The sequence below is a fragment of the Glycine soja genome, chromosome 19 (assembly GCF_004193775.1).
Source record: "Glycine soja cultivar W05 chromosome 19, ASM419377v2, whole genome shotgun sequence".
In the NCBI taxonomy this organism is placed as follows: Eukaryota; Viridiplantae; Streptophyta; class Magnoliopsida; order Fabales; family Fabaceae; genus Glycine; species Glycine soja.
Window position 1 is genome coordinate 35,793,872 of NC_041020.1, and position 20,426 is coordinate 35,814,297.

Below are 20,426 nucleotides of genomic sequence, written 5' to 3' on the forward strand. Positions count from 1 at the left end.
TTTTTTTTCTCTAATATGGATTTAACTTGACAGAACTGTCTCTGATTTTGAATTTGAAAGTGTTTGATTTGGTTTTTTCGTTAGAGCTTACAAATGGATGTTTGTGTTTGGTTTTTTCATTTTTTTGACAAAAATTCTTGACAAAGACGAATTTTGCTTATTGAGCTTGAGCAAGTGAAACAAAAAAGTGTTGATGGATTTTTCTGTGGTTGATGATGCTTTTAAAATATAAAAAGTTACAGATATTAGACATTTATTGTATGGTAGATTATGTTTTATAATTCCAAAAGTAGTATATCAAATATGTGGTTCATAAAGCAAATGACTAATGATGAATTGAATAAAATTTGTTATATGTACCTTTTTTTGTAAAAAGTAAAATGTTTTGTCAAAGATAGGAAATAGGGATAGGATTAATAATGACTAAAATAATGGAAAATAATTGAGATCCTTAGCTGTGTGAGAAGATCATGTAGGCATCCTAATGTAGAATATGATTATTATTCTAACTACAGATTGATGAAACTAGCGAAATTCATTTGGCTAACTTTCCCTGCTCAACATTTATTTATATAGTTAGTTAGTTACCCTGATATAAAATGACTCTAGTTTCTACTAATTATAGTGCGTAAAGCTATCTACAATTACTCTAGCTTGCAATAAAATCCGTTTGACAAGATTGTAAACATTTTAGTACCTCCCACAATTTTACATATATTATTGAGCATACTATCCTCCCGTAAACACCAATTTTGTTAGTTTTGCCTTTCCTTTGAACTAATTCCATCTGCATAGGAAGATTTTGATTGTCCTTGTGATCTGTCCATAATTTGTTCGACTAAAATTACTAATCTACATGCCATATTTCTGACATACTTGTTGTATTAACTACCTTCATTGTATGTGATAGGCACTTTTCATTTTGTTGTTTGGAGAGTGATAACAATATTCATTGTACAAGACTGTTAGTGAGCATTATCACAGGTATGAATGTGTTTGATACTTTTGATAGATTGTTTATTCTTATGAGTCCTTTTTTAACTTGTTTTACGTGATTAATGACTAATGCTTTGTATATAATTAATGTCCATCTTGAGTGAACCTTTGATTCCTGTTTAAGATTGAATACAATGATTCTTGCGGATATTTTTCATTAATGATTGTATTGAATCTTGAATTGTCCGTTTGGACAGTTTTTGGAAGAGACATATTTTTATAGTAGATTCATGCATAAAGGTTAAGTTTATTTTCTTAAATTTGATGAAATTTTGGTACAATGCATTTCTAGTTGTTCTCTGAGTGCATACTTGATTGTCAGGGAATTAATGTCACCGCTTTCATGTCATGTACTTGGAGATCAATGTGAAATGCTGCCGAAATTTCGTCAAATTTAGGAAAAGAGACTTAACCAAAACGTATGAATCTACTATATAAAAAATTCTTCCTTAATGGGATAAGGCCACACCTTTAATGAAAAAGTGAGATTTTCATGCATCGGAAAACTTTGTGGCTAGCACATAGTTATTAATTAGATGGATCGAAGTTGAATGAATACAAGTCGCATGAGCTCTGCGTATAAGGAAGGAGTGGAGCAGTTCTTGGAATTCATCTCCGAAAGAAGTCGACCGAATGAGGATCAAAAATATTTATGTCGTTGTATAAATTGTTTGAACGGGAGACGACAGATACTCAATGACATACGAGAACATCTATTGTGTGATGGGATTAAGAGATATTATACAACATGGATATATCATGGTGAATTAACAGACATGCAGAGGAAGTCTTAATTTGAACCGACTTATGTATAAATGGGAGATCGCTTAGAGGAAATGATTCATGATCTTGGACAAAAATCTTTTCAACAAGCACAGACCCCTGTGTATGATACATTGCAAAGTGATTCCAAGAAGCCTTTGTATCCAGGGTACAAGAAATCTTTGACCATGTTGTCAACGGTGTTAAGTCTGGTTAATGTCAAGGTCAGTTTAGGTGGAGTGACAAAAGCTTCACTTCACTTCTTCAGGTGGTGTAGGATATGCTTCCAGAGGAAAATACTTTGCCAAAAAGTTACTATCATGCAAAGAAAATATTGTGTCTAATAGCTATGGAGTATCAGAAGATTCACGCATGCCATAATGATTGCATACTGTACAGACATGAGTTTGAAGAAATGCGCAAATGCTCTAGGTGTGTGGTATGACAGTACAAAGTGAAGGATGATAATGAATGTAGTAGTAACGATAACTCAAAGAAAGGCCCCAAAACAAAGGTTTTGTGATATCTTCTGATCATTCCAAGGCTTAAGCGTCTGTTTGCTAATGGAGACAACGCAAAAGACCTTACATGACATGCTAATGGGAGAAACTACGATGGAATGCTTCGTCATCTAGTTGATTCCCAATGGAATAAAATTGATCGTCTGTATCCAAATTTCGGCAAAGAGGCAAGAAATCTTAGGCTTGGACTTAACACTGATGGAATGAATTCATATGACAGTTTAAGCACTCAACACAGCTCGTGGCCAGTTTTGCTAGTTATTTACAACTTCACTCCTTGGTTGTGCATGAAGCGAAAATACATGATATTGTCTACGATTATATCGAGCCACAATCCATACAGAGATCTGGACAATCACAATTTGAATCAGAAAGTTATATTAATAATTGGATGCAGAATTCAAAGAGGGATGTGTACCTAGGAGCCTACTTGAATGGGTGAGTTAAACTGAACTAATGAATTTAAATAATATATGCAGTATAATAACTTATTATTCTCCACTGCAGTGCACATTGGCAAATGGTCATCATTTTGCCTAAGGAAAATGTTATCATTTGGTTTTGTTCCTTGCATAATAGGCCAGACAACTACCTAAAAGGAATTATTAACATGTTAGTTATATTTTCCAATATATTTACACTATCATTAGTTAGAAACATCAATATTTTAATTGTACAACACACATGCATGTTTGTATTGAACAATGCTTTGAAAGGATTTGACAATAGTCCAAAAACTAAATTCAAGGCTCCTGCTAGGTGAATTGTTAAAGTAAGATATTTAAACAATTCTTCTAATTATATTTTATTACTGTGTACACTAATTTGTACTTAACATTGAATATCTAAATTTCATAATGTATTTAGTGTAATAAACAAAAGGAAGCATTGAGTGCGGGTACTACGTCATTCACTAGATGTCAACTATAATCTTAGGAAGTTTCAAGAATAATTGAGAAACGGTAATTGTTTAATTCAAACGTATTTCATTTTGTTATAATTGTTATTGCATGTTATTAACTTATATTTTATTATATCATGCTATAATAAAAATGAAACAATTGGAACCAGAGAGAATGAAGACACTTCATATCCAATGGGCAACATACTATTTGAAAGTTAAAAATGAAACAATTAGCTAGTGTTTTAAGTCATTTTAGGATTGTAGTTTAGTTAATTTACATTTTTTACAATTCATTTCATGTATGCACATTAAATATTATTTTAATTGATAATAAATATTGAATTTTTATGGAATTTCTACTAAAAACTGTCTAAAAACAAACTGAAAACTATTTGTTGTGGTTCTGGTTTCAAATTTGTAGGTTAAGCTGGGATAATTAAAAAAACAAATATAATATTAAAAAAATCCAATAAACAACATCGGTTATTCCAAAATTCAATGTTAAGTTGGACTCACAACATTGGTTTTTATAAAAATCGATGTTGTTGTTGAACATCAACATCAATTTGCACTAAAAACCGATGTTGATTACCATAATATAATATCGATTTTTAGTAAAAATCGATGTTGGGTAGTACAAATCAACATCGATTTTTCCAAAAATTTGATGTTGTATGTATATATTAATATCGATGTTGATTACCATAATATAATATCGATTTTTAGTAAAAATCGATGTTGGGTAGTACAAATCAACATCGATTTTTCCAAAAATTTGATGTTGTATATATATATATTAACATAAAAACCAATGTTATAGGTATACCTTAACATCAATTTTTGTAAAAACCGATATTGATTTGTACAGATTTCACTTTCATTTTTTGTTATTTCTTATCATACAACATCGGTTTTTTAAAAATCGATATTGTCATTTTTATGTTAATATTGGTTTTGTAAAATCGATGTCAACGTTATTACTTTCAGCATTGATACTTTCAACATCGGTTAATAATCGATGTTGAAAGTAATTAATAACTGATGTTAAAACCCTATTTTCTAGTAGTGCATGATATTTTCATTCTTCACTCTTCCCCTCCCTACAAAAAGTCTCTTTGTAATTTAGTTATTTTATTTATTACCCCCACCGGAATCCTAAAAAAAGAGAAGAAAAGAAGAAAGAACTAAGTCTATCAAAGTAACCCTCTTCCCCAAGAAAGTGGTTTTTGTCTCCTCTTGCTCAATCTATTCCTATATTTTTCTCACTTTTTCCGACGCACTATCCCTCCTCGGATTAGCTCCAATAAGCATCCCTAGGTAAATAAAAGGCAAGGACATAGAGGAATAGTCTATCAAATGTTTTATCCATGAGATCCACTTTTGATTGAACCTCATCCTCCCCATCATATATACCAAAAACTCTGAACATGTAATCATATGCCATGGTGAATATATATATTATAGGAGTCATCATCTTAATTTCTAGTACTATATTATAAACCTATCATCTCTCTTTTGCTTTTCCTATTATGGTTGCTATTTATCTTTATTTAGCACTTAAAAAATTAAAGGAAGAAATAAAGTAAAGTGAGAATACTGTTAAACAATATACGATGAAAAATGTTTGTATTAACATGGTGAATTATTAGAATAATGAAATTTTCTCTCAAAACAAGAAAATTGAAACCCAAATTGTTAACATCAATTTCTATGAATTGTAGTAAATATAAATATGAAGAAACTAAATGATCACACATCCCCACACACACACAAAACATAAAAAAATGTTGACTTTAAATATAGCACATATAGTGCTAATTACAAACTATCTTCAATACGGTAAGGTAGAATTAAGCAAGAAGAGGAAGCATTTTTTCAAGGTACAACAATGAAACATCAAATAATGAAGGTAATAAAGAACCTACATGTACTCAATTTTGAGAAAAAAAATGTAAATCTAAAGCAATAGCGAATAAAACAAACTTACAATGAGTATTTAGACATTAATAATTGACTCTATGATATGCAATGAGTATTTAGACATTCATAATTAACTTACAAAGAATAATGGACTCTTTCATGTAAACAACTATCCCCTATGGTAAAAAAAAAAAAAACTCATCAATTACTTTTGTACCAAATAACTCATCATTCATTTTTGTTACTAAATCTTTTCTCAACATTTTTCCATTAAAAATATTATAAAAATTATGTAAATATGATAAAATATTTTAAAGATGACCATGGCTACTTTGATTTGCAATGAGCCATCCCAAGGAGAGATCTATATTATAAATGGAGTAAATAATGATAAAGTTTCACGAAATAATTATCTGAAGTGATCGATCTACAAAAAATAGCCTAAAATGCATGCGAAAAACGTATCATTATTGTAAATTAATAACAATACTCCAGTCTGAAAATGATTGATGATTAGGCAGATTAGCTAGCAGTCAATTAAAATAAACGCGTAATAGTGTCTAAATATTAGTTGTTTCCAACACTAAATCCTAACTAAAGCAAAATGCAGGATTCTCTGTCCTTCCCCACCTCTTTCAGCCTGATATAAAAACAAATCTTAGATATATTGTTAATCATTATACGCATAAAATTGATTTTTTTTTCTTCCAAATGATGCACCATGTATTTATAAAAATTTAGGTTAAATTTAAAAGGATAAAAAGAAGAGAGGGAAAGAGAGAGGAACAAGGGGTCTTGGGGCAGGGTCTAGTGCTTATAAATACTCTGGCATTAGCCACTAGCTTTCACAAACTGAGGCACACAAAAAAATGGGTTCTTCTTCTTCCATATGGACCGTGTGTTTGATTTTGGCATCACTGGCCTCTGCAGCACTCTGTGCCAACCCTCGTAGACCAGTGGATGTACAATTTGGCCGAAACTACGTGCCCACATGGGCCTTTGATCACATCAAATACTTCAATGGAGGTTCTGACATTCAGCTTCATCTTGACAAGTACACTGGTGCGTATGTTGTACTTCTTCATTCCTATGTAGATGGCCTTAGAAATTTCACCAGTGATATGACCAGAAAAGTATCGTCTTGGAAATTTGAGTTTGAACAAAACTTGACTCCAAAAATAGAAATATTATTTTGGTCATATCATGGGTAAATGCCAGATTCGGATCTTATAACAAAGTTAAGTTTAACTATTCCTTTATTGCTCATGTAATGTTCTATACAACTTTGTACAGGTACTGGCTTCCAGTCCAAAGGGTCATACTTGTTTGGTCACTTCAGCATGTACATAAAGATGGTTCCTGGAGATTCAGCTGGCACAGTCACTGCTTTCTATGTATGCACAAAATCAAATGAAAAATAAAAAGTTTCTGTCTTTATTTGCTTCAGCTATTTTTTTTATACCTGTATTTGGGATTCTTTAGTTTGTGTGTAGTATGTGAATGTGACCTTTGGTTTTGTTATGGTTGAAACTATGCAGTTATCTTCCCAAAATGCGGAGCACGACGAGATAGACTTTGAGTTCTTGGGGAACAGAACAGGACAACCTTACATTTTGCAAACAAATGTTTTCACAGGAGGCAAGGGTGACAGAGAGCAAAGAATCTATCTCTGGTTTGATCCCACAAAAGAATACCACAGATACTCCATTCTCTGGAACTTGTATCAGATTGTGTAAGCACACTTCACTCAAACTCTCGCATACCCTTTTTCATTTTTCACCATTTGTTGGAAATCCCAGTCATATAGCTAAATATTATGTATATAATTGGAGGGCAAGCACATTCTAAGATGGGTTAGTTTTATTTATTTATTTAAGTTCAACCTAAATCTAAATTTTAAAATGGCATCAAAATCTATACTAATTATATATAGATGTTCAGGCTTACAAATTTTAAATTTTATGTTAAAAATGTTCATTCCTCCACCATCCACTACCAATATGATTAAAATAATACATAAATAAAAATTTTAACATTAAAATATAAATTTCAATATTTTTTTTCATGTTACTATCCAAAAAAATTAGTTCAATCTTGAGGTGTAAAAGTAAAAACTTGGAGATATGTAGTCGGCATGCCGAGGGACTTAAAAGGATTATTTTGGTAGAATGAAAAGAAAATAAATTAAAATTCAAAGTAAAATATAAAATATGAATTTTATATTTTAATTGTTTTTTTCTTTACAAACCAATATACCATAAGGGTGAACGGAAAAGAAAAGGATTATGGGTTTTAAATATTTGGGTCTCAAAATAGAAAAACATTAAAAACTTTTGACATGTTGAGTGAGAAAGATTGAAAAGTTGGGGGTGTACAGGTTCTTTGTGGACGATGTGGCAATCAGGGTGTTCAAGAACAGCAAGGACTTGGGAGTGAAATTCCCCTTCGACCAGCCAATGAAGATCTACAACAGTCTATGGAACGCTGATGACTGGGCCACAAGGGGTGGTTTGGAGAAAACGGATTGGTCCAAAGCCCCATTCATAGCAGCCTACAAGGGGTTCCACATCGACGGGTGCGAGGCCTCGGTGAACGCCAAGTTCTGCGACACGCAGGGCAAGAGCTGGTGGGACCAACCAGAATTCCGTGACCTCGACGCTTCCCAGTGGCGTAGCCTCAGATGGGTGCGCCAGAAATACACCATCTACAACTACTGCACTGACAGAAAACGCTACCCTCAACTCTCCCCTGAGTGCAAACCAGACCGTGACATTTAAAATTCTCCCTTTCACTTTCCTACTGCTATTATTATTATTATTATTGCTACCCTTTGTTACATCAATACTTCTCATTTATTTTTTCCACCTAATTTTATTACCGTGTCACATTCACATTATCACTTCCTATGTACAATTTTATATAATTATATCACGTTAGTTTCTCCTTGTTTCATTGATCATTTATTGTGTCATCATATCACTCTTAAATTCTTTTTTCCATGTTACTAGTATGTTGGAAATATTCAAGTTCTATATTGGTTGTTTTTTCTTGGAGTGCAATGTAATTTATATATTTGTTGGATACAATTTTATGTTATCAATGAATCTAATATGGTATTAGAGCAAGTTATGACTGGATCTTACCCTTTTGTGACAATACACACAATTGATTTTAAAATGAAATTTAGTATATGAATTGATTTTAAAATGAAATCTAATAATATTATATACGATTATTTGAATCTCATAAATCATTATTATTTGTATTAAAGAATATTGATGGTCCCTTAAATCATTCTCGCCCCTTGTATATACATAAATTAAAACTTGGGTTCGGATAAATAAATATACTTCAATTTTATTTTTTTTCACTTATACTGTACTTGATGATTATCCTTTCAAGTCGAGGAACATGCTATTATTGTTGTCTTGCTTTATTCTGTGGTAATAATGTCCTGGTTGCAGAGCCAGTTGTATTTTGTAGAGATCTGTGATCTTTCTGTTTTTCTTTTTTGGGTGAATCATAGATCTGCGCTCTGATCCTCTGGTTCCGGAAATGACAAAGTAGAAAGTGGTGCCAATTGTATTGAATATTGCTGAGGAAAAGACAATGGACCCCCAAAGGTGGCATCACTGGGCACTCCCCATGTGAACGTTATATCAGAGCCGTTTTAGCAGTAAATAATCTTAATTTTAACGAGAGGGTCTTTTAAATTACTACTAGTGTTTAAGCAATGTTCTCAGGCTCAATTCTCATGTCCGTAAGACAGTTAAAATCTTGAATAAATGAATGAATCCATATGTAATGAAGAAGCGTCTCATAAACCGATCTTCATACCATATTAATTAAGAAGTTAAAAAAAAAGTATTTATTACATAAATAATAAGATAGCATAAAAAATTATAAACAATATAATTTTTCTTTATCCAATAAATATATTTTTATTTTAAATTTTTAACCAATATCCTTAAAACATTAGTTAATATTTATCATTGAAGAATTAATCTCTAATTTTTGGATAAAGTATATGTTGAACACAAAATAAAAAATGATTTGTTTAACATTTTTTTTTAGTATATCATTAATACAAACGTATTCATTAGCTTATAGATGACTAATCTATTAAAGTTTTATTCAAACTCTACTTATAAAATTTAAATTTATTTTCACAGATATCAATAATAAATTGATAAATTAAAATCATGTTAGAAATACACTAAAGATTATCATAAAATAAAATATTAATAATATTATTTTATCAAATCTTTTTCACATTCTTTGATGTGTACAGTATATGAGGAGGTTTATTGCTTGATTCAAGGTAAAGAAAGTTTTTTGAAATTTACGTTTTTTTTTTCATGTTGATCAAATGCATTTTCCTACTAAATGCAATTTTATTAGAGTCAAATAAAATTATTATAAATGAAAAAATTTTCTATTTACGTATTTAATAGAACTATGTATCTAATATTCAAAATTAAAATCATTAGCTAAACAGGAATTATGTTAAAGTTACTATGGGTAAATAGTCATTTTTGTTCCTAAATATGTAAATCATTGACAAATTTATCACTGAAAGATTAAAATTCAAAAATTAGTCCCGAAAGTGTAAAAATGTGACAAATTTATCCGACTGTTAACTTCTGTTTGTTCGTTAATAAAATAGCCTACATGAGATAGACGAATGGATTTGTCACAAAAATTATTGTGAATATGACCATGTTAAATAGATTAGAGGAAAAAGTCAATAAATTATCACTATTGGACTTAAATGTCAATAATTTTTTATTGGGCAAGAAAATGTCAGTAATTTTTTGAACAAAAATGTCAGTAAATTATTATTATTGGAACAAAATGTTAATAATTTTTTATTATATCAAGATGTCAGTAATTTTTTATTGAACATTAATATTAGTAATTTTTTTATTGAACCTAAATATCAATATATTTTTATTAGACTAATTTATTATACCCCAAATATTTATCAGTAAAACAAATATACTAATATGATTATATAAAACGTTCAAAAAATTAACACAAAACTAAAATATGATAGAATATTAAACATATTTTTGAACACAAAACTAAAATATGATAGAATATTAAACATTAAAGAAGAGACTTTTTCTAATAAAATTTCAATTAAACTTATTGAACACTTTTCTTTAGATATTTTATAGTATTGTAAATTTTGAAACAAACTAAATAATATATATGCAAATATTAAAACTAAATATACAAACGAACCCTTTTTTTTAATAAAGCTATACATATATATATATATATATATATATATATATATGTATGTATATATTCCAAATGAAAGTATAACATACTTAAAGATTAAATAAATTCATAAATTAATTATATATTAAGTTCATCTTTAAATTTTGTAATTATTTTACTATCATCTTAGTTTATCTGAAATAAATGAGTACACTTACATTTTAAATGATAATAAACATAGATTTGTTAAACTATTTGCTTTTTCTGTTTTTTTAGGCAATTTTTTTATGCACAATGTATCTTATTCCTTACAAAATAACATCATATCAGTTTCACAAATTCAAACTGAATAAGTCACACCTTTTGAATTATCAAAAAAGAATAAAGTCATTTTCGTTTCTGAATGTGTAAATCGTTAACAAATTCATCCTTAAAAGATTAAAATTCAAAATTTGAAAAAAATTTACCCTAAAATTATATTTTACCCTTAAGTGAAACAAATTTGGATTTAATCAATTAGTGTAATAGAAACATTCTGATTTTAGGTTCAACAAAAAATTATTGACATTTATGTCTAATAAAAAATTACTGACATTTTGATACAATAGAAAATTACTGAAATTTTGATTTAATAATGATAACTTACTAACATTTTTGTCCAATGAAAATGTACTGATATTTTGTTCCAAAATAAAAATTACTAACATTTTCATCTAAAATTTTTTACTGATATTTTCGTTCAACAAAAAATTATTGACATTTAGGTCCAATAATGATAACTCATTGACATTTTCATCCAATCTATTAAGTATGACCACATTGACAATCAATTTTGTGATAATTTCATCACTTGATGGCACGTAAGTTAAGGGTTAGATAAATTTGTGACACTTGTTTAGGACTAAATTTTGAATTTTAATTTTTCAGGGATAAATTTGTCAATAATTTATACATTTAAAGATAAAAATGACTATTTACCCTTTCTTTTTATCTATCTTTAAAGGATTTCATCTAAAAATTAAGAAATACAATAAATTTTTCTAGATTCTAATAAAATAATTATAGAATTTTCTATTTTATCATTTTTATTTCTACTATATAACAATGGATAAATTAATTAAAAATTAGACAGAAAATAAGAAATTAATTAAAAAATAATTAATGTTATTTGAAACTTTAAAATTTTAAATAATTATAAATATTCTTTTAAAAATGACAATTAAAATGGGACAGAGAAAATATATTTATCAATATTTGTTATTATCAGTGCATAAAAAGTTATTATAAAAAAAAGTTAATATTTTGAAAGATTATTTTTGGTTCTTTCTAAGGAAATGGGTGGGATTCTGCATAATGCTAAAATTAAAAATGTTTCTTTTTTAATTCTTTAAAAGGGATACTGATTGTATTAAAAAAGAAAAAAAAGGATACTGACAAATACTAGTTTTGACTAAATTCAAAGGCTGTCTAGAGCATCATTATTCGATGTTTAACGTGGTTCCCTTGCACTTTGGCACGTGGGCATATATATTTTAATGTACACAATGACTTTTTTTTTTTTCTTTCTTTGGAGATGTGCATAATGACTGAAGCATTAGCTAGGACAAATAAAATTAGGATTTTAAATTGTGATTGTAGCTTTGGAAACTTCAATTATTTTAATATGGGAAATATTATTGACAAAGATGGTCGGTGCAGTTGTAACTTATAACTGTTATCCGTTATCGAATACAATTTTATTTCAAAAAGCAAAACCCCTTATCCTAGCTGCAATTCTGGTAAACAGTGTAACTCTAACGGGTTGGATTCCTCTTCGGTGACTTTTCTATGGGTGAAATTACCCCAACTCTGGTATTGATAAAATTAATTTTGATAAAAATTAATTTTAAAATAATGTGATTTATATTTAAATATTGTAATATAAAATTAAGTTAAAAGGAAAGTTTAATATAAATATTTTAATTCAACATAAAAGTTACTTAAAATTATTTTAATTTAAAATTAATTATGGACTTATAATCAATTTTAAAATCTATCCTAACATCAAATTAAACATATAAAAATTGATTTAAAATTAATTTTAAATTCATAATTAATTCTCAAATATAAAATTAAATATATAATACTTCATTTTAAGTTTCCTCGTAATGGGATCAAGTAGATTAGAATGACAATGTTAACCAGTGACAATGTAAACTGAAGATACCGTGCCGTGATGTCTCTGTCTGACATTGTTTCAAGCCGCTACGAACGCTTTAATGAAGAGGTGAAAAATGTCATTATAACATCAAATAATTAAGGTTCTTTTCTTCTTCTTTTTAATTCTTACCGGTTACCTGAACCGTGTAAACCTGAAGGTTATTTTTCCAAATAAAACAAACCACTACGTGATTGCGGAGTTTTGTTAATTTGGAAGTTTGATTCGTGGGATATCCATTGTTGTGGACTATGGATGACTTGTCTGCCACCTTACACCTATTTGTTGGTCAAAAATCAAACGTGGTGGACCATCATTTACCTCCACAATCTAGGCGCCCATACTTTTTTGAAAAAGTTCTTAGTAAACAACGTAAGTAAAGGAACAAAGTTATGCGGCATGGGTTCAATTTACAATTTGTGCAATCTGATTCTATTGTCAAATTATTTCTCTTTGTCGGTGCGTTTGGATGTTAAGAGGAAAATTTGTTTATATATATATATATATATATAGATTTAGACAAGGTATATTCTTCATTTAGAGAAAATCCTATTTAATTCAGATAGGATTATTATACATGATAGTTTTTTTAAAATATTTAATATGGTTGCGTATTCATATTCGAATTCGAGAGTTCTTGTTAAAATAAAATTATCCAACACCAATTGATTGATGGTTTTATACTAATATTTATGAATCTACCCTTACAATATTTTTTTTCTTTGTGTGTCTGGAAAATAGTTAATGGTTTGAAAATTCAAATTAAGAAGTTCAATTAGCAATCTGTTTATACATTTAAATTCAAATTGTTGTAATTATGTAGAAGCCATCATTATATCATTTTAACTATTAGATACATGAATTAAAAAAGTTAGTTAATAACATTTAATTCAATATTTTCCTCTAAAATATCCTTCATAATGATGCTCGGAGAAAAAGAATAAGTAATTCACGAAAAATAAGATTTTATTAAATGAATAACATAATAAAAATACTATCATTAAATGAGATAAAAGTTAGTGAGTATTTAGTTATATTTAGATCAAAAATTATTTTTTGTTGTTTATATTTAGGTCCAAAGTAGTATATCGTAATGAATATGAAACTAGAATTTTTGAATAAAAAATACAATATCAATTCTCCTTCTTTTCTTACTAGTAACTTTTTATGGATAATTTAAGTATAAAGAACTGTTAGTAAGTATTAACACATTTTTAATATGTTTTTTATTGATTAATTTTTTAAAGAAATTTCAATATAATGAATGAGGTGAGACTCTTATAAATTTATGATTTTCATTAAATAAAAATATATAAAAAATTGTAAGAAATTATGTTGTTATTTTTTTTTATGTATTCACATGTGACTATTTTATAATTTTTTGTGTGAATCTTTTCGAACCAAATAACAACTGTCATATTAACTTGTCCTTTTTTTTTGGTTTTCCATATAAAATATTTACTGGAAAAGCTGTAAAATTCAGGTTATGTAGTTGTTAGATAAAAGTTTCCCAAGAGTGACAAATCCATGATCCAGAATTTAGTTTCATGTACCTGCGATCTTGTTAATTAAAAAGATGGAAATTCTTTAAACAGACCACAGTTCTTTAAATTTCTTGAGGCATAACATTTAATAAAAATACATCAAGCAAAATGGAGTTCCAGATTTTATCTCTAACGTAGTTCTGTACTCCTCCAAGGTGCCTGTAATATGCAGAGATGATAATGATTAGGGTCTTGATAAGATCTTATAGTATTCATTTTCATATTCTAAGTTAAAAAATAATATTTATATTTGGTTTCATATTTACGGGATAATAATTTTAATCTTCATTTTTATACTCATTGGATACCTATATATTCAATTCCTACTTTACTTATGTGTAAGGTTAATAATAATAATAAATCAATAAAAATTATTAATTTATTGTAAAAATTTATTCTTAAATAATCCAAACATAACATTAAAACATTAAAAACATTCACACATAATGTTAAAAGCAAACAAACATAATATTAGTTCGTCCAAACTCAAGTCATAAATAAATAAAATTACAAAGACAATCATTCAACATAACAATTGTTAAAGTTAATGTTCTAATCGCTTAACAAAAACTCTAATTAAATGTTTAGTGTTTTTCACTCTGTAATAGTAATATGGGAGAGGGGAGGGGAGGTGCTTGGGCTAGGAGAGAGAAATTGGTCAATTTGGTTTGGGTCTATGGCATCTTGAGACTTAAATTATGCAAAGATTAAAGGAGAAAATTGAGTGGCCAATTAGTTACAAGGCTAACTTCTTGCTACCAATGGGCTTAGGGCCTTATCTTTTGGATTTGCCTCACTACTAGAAAAAAATCTTTTAAATATGGTTATATAGCATTTTTCACCACGATTTTGAAACCGTCTTTGAAGCCGTCGTAATAAAAAGTGAACATTTTACACGATTTTTAAATCGTCTTAGAAGGTTTTTTTTTCTACATCGGTTGTCTTATAAACTGTCTAAGATTGTAGTATTTTTTTCTTTAAAAAATATGAAAAAAATAGGATTCTAAGACAGTTTTCATCAAAACTGTGTTAGAATTCTAACACGATTTTTATCAAAATCGTCTTAGAATTTATATATTCTAAGACAATTTTGATAAAAATCGATGTTATTTTTTATGTTTATTTAGTTTTGAAACAAATTAAACCCAACCTACAATTTTAGAATACCGGACCCAACTAGTTTGTATTATTATTATTATTATGGAATAAAACTAGATGTACTAAGTACTTGCTTGGATACCAATCCAAATTTATTCAGTGAAGCCTTTTGTTTGCAGTGTTTCCAAACAAGGAATAAGAAAGGCATAAGGTACAATAATCCCAATATCCTAGGGAGCAGGACACTTTAAAATAGGCTTAGACACTTCAAGGAAACTAAGGACACTCCTCTACTTACATTTTCGAATTTTTCCACTTTGAATTTTCTGAATTTTTATTTTTACACAAATTCAAGTGGAAGTACTAAATAATTAAATAAATGATAGTATTTTATTCACCGGTGAAAATTTTAAATATTGATTCTCTTTTAATTTTTGTTTTATGCTTTTATACTAATACTAATTGTATATATTGTACCATAACAAAGCCATGTCATGTCCCAAAGTGTGTAAAAAATTTCATGCCCCCATGTCAAAGTCATGCCGATACCCATGTAAGAAATTTTCTTTGTCACATTCTTAAATATTTTGTTAGAGTTTAACGGTAAATCTTCAAGACATTAGGATATAGATGTTACCTCATCTGCAATTAGTGCAACCCTTGGAACTTCAATCATAGTTCCAACCTTATAGCTTAAAGAAGAACCCATCTCAGACAACAGTTTATTAGCAACATTCCTTATTAAATTCACTTGATGCCTTAATTCCTGCCAATTAAAAATTTAGGGGGTTATATCATGTAATCCTTACATCAAAGTGGCTTCATTAAGATGAAACCCTAAACTATATAGTTGATTACTTTCATGCAATTATATTCTAACACAACATATATATTAAATTCAAAATTTCTAACCAACCAAGGTATGGCTCATCAGGACACCAAACTTCATTATCTTATTTAGTCGAAAAAGAATGAACCTAAGATCTTTTCTGCGTTTTGTACATGTGGACCTGCATGCATAGCTGCCTTGCCAAATTTTACAGGTTATGCCAAGTGCCTATTGTTGAAAGCAAGAATTAATACAAGGTTAAGAATTAAAAAAGTGAACAAAAAACAGAGAGCATTCGGCCAATCTTAGTATTAAATAAAAGTAGAACACTTAGTTCCAAATTTCTAGTGTACAAGAAACCAACAACCGTGGTTGTATAAGTATTAACATTCAAATGTTGAAACTACTCCGGAGCTGGCTTTCAAGCCTGGCCTGTCTTATTATTAGCCTCCATGGAATAAAAAAATCCAACCTAACATGTATCAAATCAAGATATAGTGTTACTTTCTCCCCCAAACCTCATAGATCTAGTTAGTCATAATACCTTTATGGGGGCAAATTGTCCCCTTTGGAGCACTTTGAGAAACCATTTCCCTAGATGGGGTCGTTTTTAAACTTTTTCTGCTATGGGTCTGTTTTACACGTGAATGCATGCATGCACAAAGCAAACCGCCAGTGGAACTGGCGAGTTTGCCATGCCATGAAGGACTCGCCATCCCCATTGGCGATTTCGCCATGCATGGGGAACTGCCAGTCAAACTGGCGAGTTCCAACAGGTAGGTGCAGGCTCAGCAAGGCTAGGTGCAGGTTCAACAGGGCGAAGGGAGGTCAGGCCATGCAGGAGGGATGCAGTGCAGCAGGAACTCGCCAACCCTATTGGCGGTTTGCTTTTGGGGGAGGGAATTGCCAGCCTGGCTGGCGGTTTGTGGACAGAGTGGACTTGCCAGTTGCACTAGCGAGTTGCTTTAATTCAAAATTCTGGCGTTATAAAAGAAGAAGCTCCATCACTCCACAGCTGCGTTCCTTGCATTGCTTTCTTCTTCTTCATACGTTCCTCCCTTGCACCAGGTGTTGATTTGCGTCACGAGTTTTCTGCTGAGGCTGAGCAAGTAGAAGCGGGGAGACAATGCGGCAGAAGAAATCCTAATCGTCAAGCCCGAAGATGGGATCGACCATGTGACACATCCTCACAGCATCACGGACACCATAATGAATGATTTTGATGTCTCTGTTTAAATTTGTTGTTGTATGTTTGTAATTTGAATTCGACACTTAATTTATCGTATCTCATTTATTAAGCCTTACTAATGGATACAGTTGATGTCACGCATCAAACTAGAATAATAAATAAAGTTTAAAAAAAAACTAAAGTAGACAAATGAAAATAAGTAATGGTACTAACTAACGATGAACACCAATTTCAACTTCTAAATGTAATTTTATTTCATTACATGCATCAATCTGGATTTTTTCCACCTACCTAATTGCTCAAATTATAAGGTTCATCATCAGAAGCTGCATAGATTTCAAGGGTTTAGGCTTTAGTGTGTAGGGTTTAGGCTTTAGGGTGTAGGGTGTAGGGTGTAAGGTGTAGGGTTTAGGGTGTAGGGTATAAGGTGTCGGGTGTATGGTGTATGGTTTAGGTTTAGGGTTTAGGGTTTATGGTTTAAGGTTTAGGTGTTAGTGTAAGGGTTTAGGGGTTAGTGTAAGGGTTAGGGTTTAGGATCTAGGGTTTAGGGGTAGGGTTTAGTGTTTCCTGCGCAGGGCTTAGGGTTAAACTATAAAAGCCATTAAGAGACTGCTACATTCCAAAATAAGTAATGTTAAAGATATAACTAAACAACACAAACCAAAATATGTAATGCTTTTAACTAACGATTTCATTGAAGACCACAAAGTAAATACATTCAACTCAACTTAAACCAATACAAGTCACTCGTGTAGCATACATAAATCAATTAAATGAACAACTCCCACGGTCAGATTGCATTGGACATCGACGCCTGTTGTGCCCTTCTGCTCCACATCTACTACATTTTTGTCGGTGCTCAGATGGTTCGAGCCAATCCATCTCATTTCTTATCCATGTTGATTTTGGCCGACCTTTCGCACAAATTGTAGTTGGGTCAGGGATAAGTGTCCATGTGTCATCAAAAGGAGGAATAGCCGCTTCATTCCCAAGAGGCCACCATTGTGCAGTGTAAGCTTTTAAGATGTGCTCATTTGTGTAAACAACATCTATATATTGATAGTAGTTTATGCTCACGTAACCACAAGCTGCAATAATGTGTGAACATGGATAGTGAAGCGCAGAATACCTTCCACATTGACAATGATGACCATTCAAGTTAACTGCCCACTTTTGTCCGCCACGTTGCGTTATAGGGTTGAAGGTCTCCTCTACTTCAAACCTTGTGGAGTGGGTATCATACATGCGAACGATGTGTGAACAAGCTTGTTCTTGATTTTTTCTAAGTTCTTTAACAAGCTTTGAACAATATACTTGTCCTTCATTTAACTGTCTTCGGGCTTGGCAGCCACGATCAACAAAGTACTTTCGACACCTACTGTATGTTGATTTGACCAACGCTGTTATGGGTATGTTGCGATAATCCTTCAAAACCTTATTGATACATTCTGAGAGGTTGGTTGTCATGTGGCCATATCGACGTCCTTCTCTATCATAAGCCATCGTCCATTTTTCCTTTGAAATGCGATCAATCCATGTTGCTATGGCTGGACTCAGTTGACAAAATTTTTCTAAATTTTGATAAAAAAAAAATGTGCTTGCAAGGAGTGTAGGCCGCATAAAATTAGTTATGAACAACAATTTTAAGTATATATGAAACTTAAATTAACGTGACCATCAAATATGAAATCTTACCCAATTTCTTCAACATTTCTTTTTGTTTGGCATTATTGTATTTGCGATTGAAATTGCTTGCTATGTGTTGGATGCAGTAAACATGATAACCGTGGGGAGGTTGCCAACCAAATGCTTCGTTAGCCACAACAGACTTTATACTCACGTGACGATCAGATATCAAACAAATATCATTTTTATCTATGACGTGTTCACGCAAGTGTGCCAAAAATCATGACCACGCTGTCAACGTCTCACCTTCGACCACGACGAATACTAAAGGAAGGACACCACCATTTCCATCTTGTGATGTGGCCATTAAAAGGGTCCCACGGTATTTGCCGTACAGATATGTGCCATCAAATTGTATGATTGGCTTACATTACTTGAAAGCCTCTTTACATTGACCAAAAGTCCAAAACACTCTATTATTGGATCGAGTGGCCTCAGAATAATTAAGAAGGGGGGGGTTGAATCAATTATTCCTAAACCTTTACTAACTAAAAAATTACTCTTTTAAGGCTTTTACTTATGTTGTTAAGAGAATATGGACTAGAAGTGAAACTTAACAGAAAGTAAAAGCGAAAATTAAATGCACAACGGAAAGTAAAAGAGTAGGGAAGAAGGAAACAAACACACAAGAGTTTTTATACTGGTTCGGCAACAACCCGTGCTTACATCTAGTCCCCAAGCGGCCTGCGGTCCTTGAGATTTCTTTTAACCCTGTGAAAATCTTTTTACAAGCAAAGATCCACAAGGGATGTACCCTCCCTTGTTCTCTTTGAAACCCTAGTGGATGTACCCTCCACTAGAACTGATCCACAAGAGATGTACCCTCTCTTGTTCTCAGTCAAACCCAAGTAGATGTACCCTCTACTTGTACCACAAAGGATGTACCCTTCAATGTGTTGAGACAAAGATCTCAGGCTGTTAAACCTTTGATACTTTGTGAATGGGGATACAAAAGAATTTTCAGGCTGTTAGTCATTTGAACACTTTTGTATAAGGGAATGGAAAGAATCAAAAGAATTCTCAGACTGTGTCGTTTTGAATTCTTTGACAAGGGAGAAGGGAGACACAAAAGAATTCAGGCGGTTAGTCCTTTGTTCTTTTGGAAAAGGGAGAAGAGAGACACAAAAAGAATTCAGGCAGTTAGTCCTTGGCGAATTCTTTTTGGCAAAGGGAGAAGAGAATGAAAAGATGAATAACACAAGTTTTCAAGGTTTGGAAAACCTGAAAACTTCAGAAAGCTTTTGGTACAAAGAAGAAGAAGAAGTTTAAAGAGATTCAAAGGGATTGATTGGAATAGTAAAGTGTGAAGGAATGAATTGAATTGAAAATGCAAAACAAAGCCTTGCTTTTATAGACTCTTTATGTCTGGTCAAGAAGACCATTTAGAATAGTTATAACTTTTAGAAAAACTTAAAACCAATTTGAAAAAGTCAAAACCCTTTTGAAGAGTTACATCTTTTGATTTATTCAGAAATAGTCACTAGTAATCGATTACCAAATTAGTGTAATCGATTACACAAAGCTTTAGTGTGAAAGGATGTGACTCTTCACATT

General features: G+C 30.8%; 1 protein-coding gene across 1 annotated transcript; it reads left to right on the forward strand.

Annotated features, from left to right (window-relative positions):
• Positions 1-5,886: 5,886 nt before the first annotated feature.
• Positions 5,887-8,062, forward strand: LOC114398977 (xyloglucan endotransglucosylase/hydrolase 1-like). The gene is made up of 4 exons (XM_028361073.1): positions 5,887-6,165; positions 6,397-6,497; positions 6,642-6,835; positions 7,481-8,062. The coding sequence occupies exons 1-4, from the start codon at positions 5,973-5,975 to the stop codon at positions 7,878-7,880; spliced, it is 888 nt and encodes a 295-aa protein (XP_028216874.1). The 5' UTR covers positions 5,887-5,972; the 3' UTR covers positions 7,881-8,062.
• The last annotated feature ends 12,364 nt before the right edge of the window (positions 8,063-20,426 follow it).

Bases quoted from the DNA above. Each gene is read 5' to 3' on its own strand.
- LOC114398977 (XM_028361073.1), top strand. From the start codon at position 5,973: ATGGGTTCTTCTTCTTCCATATGGACCGTGTGTTTGATTTTGGCATCA. The intron at 6,166-6,396 runs GTGCGTATGTTG...AACTTTGTACAG, and splicing joins TCATCTTGACAAGTACACTG to GTACTGGCTTCCAGTCCAAA. The intron at 6,498-6,641 runs GTATGCACAAAA...GAAACTATGCAG, and splicing joins GCACAGTCACTGCTTTCTAT to TTATCTTCCCAAAATGCGGA.